The sequence below is a fragment of the Antrostomus carolinensis genome, unplaced genomic scaffold (assembly GCF_000700745.2).
Source record: "Antrostomus carolinensis isolate BGI_N321 unplaced genomic scaffold, ASM70074v2 scaffold19606, whole genome shotgun sequence".
NCBI lineage: Eukaryota > Metazoa > Chordata > Aves > Caprimulgiformes > Caprimulgidae > Antrostomus > Antrostomus carolinensis.
In genome coordinates this window covers 15,905-24,100 of record NW_010324160.1, presented here as the reverse complement: position 1 = coordinate 24,100, position 8,196 = coordinate 15,905, and the positions used below count along the sequence as shown (strand labels likewise).

At 46.7% G+C, this 8,196-nt stretch overlaps 1 protein-coding gene across 2 annotated transcripts in view; it reads right to left on the bottom strand.

Moving 5' to 3' along the window:
• Positions 1–2,790: 2,790 nt before the first annotated feature.
• The window catches only part of STEAP3 (STEAP3 metalloreductase), a 9,929-nt gene continuing 4,523 nt past the window's right edge, over positions 2,791–8,196 (bottom strand). The window contains exon 4 of one of the 2 annotated variants that reach the window (XM_010170842.1): positions 2,791–3,136. In XM_010170842.1, coding sequence (XP_010169144.1) covers positions 2,846–3,136 — 291 coding nt within the window. In that variant the 3' untranslated portion in view covers positions 2,791–2,845. The remainder of the gene's footprint in view (positions 3,137–8,196) is intronic. The other variant, XM_010170843.2, reaches the window with a different exon arrangement.

Here is an 8,196-nt window from a genome sequence, read left to right as displayed (position 1 = left end):
GAAAGATAATTGAAAAATTCCTCAAACTACTTTTTAGCATTCCAGAATCAGAAGAAATTACTCCAGCTGTTGTGTCAAAGGTTTTGAGGACCAGACATCTACAGAGGGCACCATTTGAAATGCTCTTCTGCGCTTGCAGGAATGGGTTTCAGTCTTTAAGGGGATGATGACTGGCTGGACAGTATGTTGGCACCGGTGTTACCCAGAGATGCTTGATCCGCCTTTTTTTAGATGCTGTGGAGCTGTGGTAGCTGTGGGGATTTTGAACTGGCCTGTCTGTCCATCTGGGCTTGTGTCCATCTGAGAAGCACTGTGCTGACTCACTAAGGGAGCCAGCTCCTCAGGTAGGTGTGCGTGCCTGACTTGGATTCTGCTCATGAAAACTGTCCTTTTGCCATCGATGGGAAAGAGAATGTGGGTGTGAAAGTCAAGTAAACAAAGCCAGTGTGCAAACCCTACTTCTGCTGGGCAGGAAGGCGAGTCTGTAACCTTGCAGTGACTCACAATAAAACCACGCCTTTCCCCTTGAAGACAAAGCCTGCAGGCCTGTATAATGTTCTTTCCCTGCCTCCTTATATATGTATTTTTTTTTTCCTTCCCACTAGGCAGTGGTCTTGCCTGATGTAAAGATGTGAAAAGAAGCTTAGGTAGGAAAAAGAGGCACTATTGTAACCACAAAATCTGTAAACTGGTGCTTTTATGTTGACTTTGCTTGATGATGAAATGGAAGAGAAGACTAAGAACAAGCTTGCTGAATCTAGTTTTCCCTCAAGGATGAGTTAAACTGGAGTGGGTGCAATTACACTCAGGTGAAACTGTCTCAAATCCATGCAGAAACTTAACCTACCATTCAATCACAAACAAATAGTGCTCGATAATCAATCTGCTTGGTGAGTGATTTGATCAGGTGCTGATCGGGGCTAGACTGTGGAGGTGGATGGGGAAACCTGAACAACCACAGCTTTCTGAAGGGGACAGTGGGGATGAATGGTACCTTCCCTGTGTTCCTGAAAAACCCACAAAACAAAAATAGCAGCTGATTATGAAATCGAAGCATTTCCCTCATGCTGATTTCTTTCTATTCAGTGAAAAGAAGTGGTGTTTGGAGACTTTACTGTAAGCCTTCGGCAAGACCTGAAATCCCTCCGTATCAGCACTGGCACCGTGAGCAAAATTTGAGAATGTTACTCACTGTAGTTATTTGAGGCTAAATAGGGAATTCTTAAGATTCTCTGTCTGTGTAGAAATCATCCAGGTTACAGAAGCAACGTTGGCTTGTAGAAAGGCTTGTGCACCCCAAAGTTGATAATTTCCCCCCATTTATATTAACTTGTCTAGTAACAAATACTTTCTTGTCCCACCAACCATACCTCATTTGATGCTGACAGCTGTTGTTTTTCAAAGCAATACTGAGTGGTGTCTTTTACTTAACTGTAGGAAAATGAGGCTATTCTAGCCATGTCCTTCTACCTGACCTTATTGAGGTAGTCACCATGTGTCATCCCAATTGCTTGCTTTTAAATGAGCTTTTGTGAAAGGCTGTCCAGTCTCTGTTTGGTGATTTGGATGTCGACAACCTAAAGAATTATTCTGATGAAGAGCAAGAGCTTGAAGGGATACAAAGTGACAGGTGGAAAATGAAATTAGGACAGAAATCTTCATTGCCCTGTACCTCATACAAAGTGAGTGTGAAGTCAGAAGAGCATTTGATACCTGCTTTGTGATCGAGCAAGTGACTTTTTAAGGTGCAAGGCAATGAAGGACTGTTACAACTGCTGTATTTTCGTGTTGTGGTCAAGACTTGCTGATCCCTTTTGCAAGACCGTTCACAGATCTTGTTATTGTTAGTGAAACCAATGGGTTTAGAGCTGCTGCTTTTTCTGTATAAATGGGTATGTTCAGGTGACAATGATTTCTAAAAACTTCACCCTGTTATTTGATGCAAGGCCAGCTGGAAGGCCTTGGTTTTCTCCATGTAATTTTGTGAAGCAGCAGGCTTTTCTGATAATTATATTCGCTCTATTTCCATCGAATACTGCTTGAAACTTTGGCTTTGTGAAACAGAGAACATGCACCAGCAGCAGTTGTCATCTCAGAGCCAGCAGTGCAGACCAGACGTGTGATGTTAGGGACATCTCTCTCTTCAAATGCTTTTATACTGCTGGAAAAGGTGCTTTATTTCTGCAGCTTATAAACATGCACCAGGCGGAGCTGACACGACTAGAAGTGCTGTCTGTATTTGAGAGAACAGGGACACTTGGACTTGCTGTCAGGTTTAGATGCTTTTAGTAAAATCTGCAGACACAACATAACTTGGATATTGCTGTTCTTACTTGTCCGTAGAGTTCATTGAGGAGACCAAAACCAGGGACAATTCATCTTTCTAAACCTCACTGCCTTGCTTGATCCAGACACTCAAGAGGCAGGATATCTTTGCTGTCATAAAACCTAGAAAAACTGTGCTACTTCATATTGGGGGGGGGGGAAAAAAGGCATTGAAATTTATGAGAACAGCTAGGGAAGCAACCAAGATGCACTGGTCCAGGGAGCTGCCAGCCAGCATCTCAAGAGACTGATCTGACTAACAGAATCTATCAGTTATTAGTGCTGTTAGCTCGGCTTTCACAGTCATTTTTAAGGCAATAATTGTCCTAGGAAATCAGCAATATAATTTAACTACTACTGTCTCAACTAGTTTCATGGTCATCCATTTTCTAAAGTCACCAAATTTTATTATTTACCCACAATACAATTATAGCAAAACATACATATATTTAAGAAAAAGAAACACCTTTATAGAAATGTTGATAGTGCTTTGAAATCCTCTGTCGCAGCTGGAGCTCTGTTAGACATTGCTAGAGGTCTCCCCGCTTGAATATTCTCCTGTTGCGCTGGGCAGAACAAACTTCACGTATCTCCCCTTCTCCCAGCCCCTCCTGATTCGCAGAAGTCTTTGCTGGATGCAGGGCAAACTGAAGATGACTTTTGCTAGGATCACAGTACATGGGACAAGCAGCGTGAGGGTGTAGGTCGGAGGCAAGTAGAATTTGTACTGGTTCTCATCGAAGGCCCTCGACCATCCGTACGTGAGTGTGTGCAGAGTGCTGATTACCAAGGCAATAAATCCAAGGGTGGACTAAAGGGAAGAGAAACACATGCCAGTTAGCAGAGGACCTTGTGCCTGGCTGTTTTCCTATATTTTTTTACACTATTTTGTCAGTGTACATAGCACAGAGAAAGCAGTGAGTATTCCTGCATTTCTTGGACAGAATAAAACGCGACTGGAAACCTTTCCTGGGTAGCACGCCAGACTGTGTTTTTCTATTTCTCATCAGAGGTTAAGTGTGATATTAGAAACTCAGCAGGAGTTTCCCAGAAGATGCTGCCAACTCGGCTGAGAGGTGGGCTCCTGCCTCCGTGCAAAGCAGCAGCCCCCAGCCCCTGCCAAGCAGGTCACGGCGTGCAGCTCACAAATGCTGGTCCCGAGCCGCAGCTGCCAGCTCCACTGCCTGCTGCTCCAGGGCTGGCAAGAGGCTGTCGATGGCAAGAGGCTGCCGAGCGGCGGGTGAAGCATCGGCATCATGGCTCTGCACCGGCCCTTGGCACCGTCAGAAGTCAGTGAAGCTGTAGCTTTGCACAGAGCAAAGACACCTTCAGGTAACTGCTGTCATCTACAGGAAAATGAGACTGGTTGGAGGTGAGCAACAGCCCTGGAGGGTTTCTGTACGTCCTAGAGATGTGTGTTGGTTCATGAGCCAGACCGTCAGCTGTATGATGGACTAAATCCTTGAAATGGGGAGTCAAGAGCCCTTTATCCACTTGGGGAGGCAGCAAGGACCAAGCCCCTGTTCTGCAGACAACATCTTCCCCCATTTTTAGCTGAGATCGTGGCTCCCAAGCACACACAGAGGCAACATTTTGCCTGAATATTTCCAGCTCCCTCTGAGGGTTTAAACTGTGGTCCCCTCACTGGTGGTTTCCTGCCAGCATCTGAGGTGGTAGCCCCCGAGCTTGCCAGCTCCCGTTGCCCACTGGCACTCAGCTGGAGCCAGGTGCTCGCTCCCAGAGGCAGCTCAAGTACAAGCCTTTGCTGCTGTATTTGCAGAGAAAAGCGCGGGTGTAGCATATTGCTCTGCTGCCCTACTTTGAATGCTCGGTCTAAGTCTGCAATAATAACCAAATTTGAAGATGCCTAGACAGGGAAAATTTTGCTGTTGATGTCCCTAACTTAGGGAAGGAAGCCTTTATAAGTCAAAATATGTGGCTTGGTGCAGCTAGTCTGAAATCAGCAAGAACCAGTCTTCCTGATGGTATGTCCAGGAATGAAGACACAGCAGGGAAATAAGGGATCCGGGCAAGACAGGAAGGACTCATTGTTTTATCTTGAAAATATAATCTCAGCTGGAAAACTACTCAATTCAAAGCATCCCTTCTCTTTTTGATTGCTGGGAAACTATTTAAAAACCCAGACAACTTTTTAAAATGTACCACATTATTACCAACAAACTAGACCAAGGGTCTTCTGACCTTCACAGCTAATCATTTAGGCAGCTGAGAGGACTGGGCAGGGGAAGGAAGGAGAGCTCTAACATGTGCTACCAGGTCTAGGTACTTCACTTTTATAGCACCTATCAGGCAGTCATGTGGGTGTTGCTGAGTCCTGCCAAGGTAGGGAACTCTACTCCATGTTACAGCTGAGCATTACTCAAGGTCATGCCAGGAGCTGGCAGCAGACCTGTGAACTGAACCTCAGTCCTGCGTCCATCCCCACGCCCATCCTTTCTTCCAGGGACAGCTGTCCTTCTTACCAGAAGCCAGGTCCAGTTCCTGAACCAAAATGGTAACAAGCAGCAAATCCAAACAGGGTCAAGATTGGTTTCAGTTGGAAAATTAAGGAGTTTGCTGCAATACGCCATGATCGTAGTTGAACCCAACAGCAGGACCTGACCCATAGCACATCCATCATTTATCAACTCTGAGCTTCTCTCCAACAGGCAAGAAAAGCCCTGGGTAGCAAAAGGTTGGAAGTACAAACTTGAGGCTCATCTGGCAGAGCAGAGATGTAAAGCAGGGCAGGGGGAAAGGGGACAGAGTGAAGTCCGAGGGCAGCAGATGCTTTCTGCCCTGGGTGGAGGGTGCTTTTGGAGTCAGCCCAAGCAGGGCTTTGATGCATGGCAGAGATATCAGAGCTGGAGACAATTAGCTTGTTCCTCTAAAGTTTCTCTTTCAACTGCTGTTGGTACTGGGGGAGAGTAGGAGCGGAAATCGGTAGGAGTAAAGGTGACAAACCATCGTGGGTGTTCAGGGACCCTCCTTTGTGAGCAGACAGTGGTGCACATGAAACAAAAAAGCTAATTGGCAAAAATTATAGAATGGTTTGGGTTGGCAGGGACCTTTGAAGGTCATCTAGTCCAAAAAAAAACGTGTGGATAAGCCACTGGTGGCTGGAAACAGCACTGGTGGCTCCTCAGACCACAGCAATGGGCTGAACTGCTCGTAACAGAAACAAGGGGCTGTCTGGTGAGAGCAGGGGGTGCTGGTGAGAGACCCAATGCTGACGGTGGCTGAAGGACCTGTGATCAGCAGGACCCCACGGCTGCACCCACCAGACAAACTGTCACCCAGGTACAGGTTGGTCTGTAAGTGCACGAAAACCAAAAGTTTTGCTGCTGGCAGCGTGGTTCAGTGTATACAGCTCAATATCTAGTCGGTACAGTACAATGCAGAGCCTGCTGAGCACCTCGTGGGGGCTGATCTACCAACCCACTGAGCCCTGATACCACACCGAGTTTTGAAGCTCCACTCTCGTTTAGCCTCTCAATGCAGTTTCTGGCTATGAAACTCTTGTGGGTTTTTTTTTGTTTTAAACAGTGGCAGGGGTTTCATTTGCACTGTCACAGCATGGGTAATTTGGGGCCACCACCCCTCTAAGGCGTTAAAGCACCCTGAGAGGTGGCTCTATGAAGATGGTATCTGCCTAATGCAGGCGTTGCATCCGTTTTCTGTTCTGTATTAACTCTTGTATCTCCCTCATCTCCTTGGTGTCCTCAAGGCTCCCCGTAATGCATCAGAGAAGGTGATTCAATCACATGGGGCTCATTTAGAAATGTCTGGGCAGTGTCCAAAGCAAACAGCCCCTTCCTGACCCAAATATGTTTCCAACTTCTGCTGCCGTCTGTCCCGTGAAGTCATTAGCTCTGTGAAGTCATTAGCTCCGTGGAAGCGATTCTGGCTCGCACTTCATCAACAGGAGGGTTAGAGAAGGTCTGATGACAGATTCTTTCTATCTTGTGATACATGAGCTAAGAAAGAAACCAGGTCAATTCAACCTTCAAATTCCACAAGGACTTCTCAGGGTGGGAAGGTAAAGGTAACCATACACATTTTTACTTCTCAGCCAATTAGAGTTGATTTGTAAATCACTGGAGAACATTAAAAATGTTAAATTACATACGAATCATTCCTGTTATCCAGTGTCTAGATCCTGTATGTTCTCTGTTAATCAAAACTGAATGTACAGAGGAGCTGTGTATCCAGTTTAACTATATTTAACTGAAATTTGTGTATGTGCAGGAACTACTATAAAAATTAACTGTTTTTACCTAAAACCTTAGCAACAATCTGAATGGGATTTTTGGCCTGTCAGGCAACAGAGGTGGATTTTAAGAGCATGGCAGTATCCCATGCCACTAATACAGGTGCACACACTGCTGCTGGAAAATGTCAGACTTGGGAAGCTCCAGTTAAGGATGGGACTGAAGTGGCTTCTGAGTTTGTAACAAGCCCCAGCCCTCTCTCAAATGTGACTTTTGTTACAGCGTCTCTCAAACACACCAGCCAGTTCAACTGAGATGGCAAGGGACTGCTGCATTTTCTGGGAGACACCTGGCTGGGGGGACTGCACTCTGCATTTTCCCTCTCTTTCACTTTTCCCAGGCACAGGAAGCCACGACACCTCTGATGTGCTGTAAAAGAGTCGAGTGCTAGACATCCCAAATATTTGAGAAAGCAGCCTCACGCTTCACTCCTGGTATTTACATTGTGCTGCTGTGCATTAATTCAGGCAGCATCGCACTGTGGAATGTTAACCCCTGGAGCCTGGGAGCTGCATCTGCTCTTAATTTCCTCAAGAAAAGGCATCACCAACTTACTGATGAGTAAATAATTTAAAAGAATTCTCATTAAAAAAAATAAGAAATGGAAGCTAACATGCTGAGAGATCTGTAACTTGCTCTTTTCACATGATATTTCCACAGTAGGGCACAGCACCAGCCGTGCCCCTCCTGCATGTGATCAGCTGGGAGCTCGTGTCGCACTGTCATGCTTTATCCCACCCGGACAGAAATAGATGCATCTTTCCACGAACTAAGCCAGCCCGTCCCCATGTGGGGCAGCCAAGAGCTATTTTGGAGCCAACCATCCTGTATTTGGTCCCAGCGCTGACATACCCTTAGAAAGAAGTGGGAAGGGGTCCCAAAGGACAGATGTGACAGTCATGTTACATGCCCTGCTAGGAGATGGCAGCACTACCTGCCGTGACAATGTATATATTACATGACACACCACCAGCGCCCTACAGGAGAGCTGCCAGGCTGCCTGGGGAGCCGAAGGGAAATGCAGGGCTTTTCAGAGCCTCCTTCCAGGCTGCAAGGAGACAATTCCCTTCATTTGGCATTCCTGGTATGAGATGCTTAAGCCAGGATCGATTTGTCCAACGTTCCAGTGGCTGCAGCCCTCCCCTGAGACACAGTGGCGAGAATTAATATGCTGCTGTTGTCTGATCGGAAGGAGAGGTTTAAAGCCAGGTCTCCCTTCTCCCCGAGGGATGATCTCCTGGGGTCAAGCTCTCCTGGTGAGGCTCTTCTACTCAGTGTAAATAATTACTCACTAGCCCACAGCAAGAGGGGAAAAAAGACAAACTGACTTGCTCGTTTGGTGATCGGGGCACTTGTGGGGGAAGCGGGGGAGCAGGCTTCAAACCCCTGCTCTAATGAATATTGGATTATTTATATGCTGCTGTAGAGCTTCACCAGGAGAGGCTGGATGATAAATATTCACCTCCACATCTCCGAACCCTGCCCTCCCCTTTTGGAGGGTTAGGTGCGCGCTGGTGTGATGCACAGTGGGGAGGGCTCGGCAGGGAAGATGCAGGGGACGGGGCCTCCCCTGGGGGCCTTCAGCTGGACTTGAAGCCTG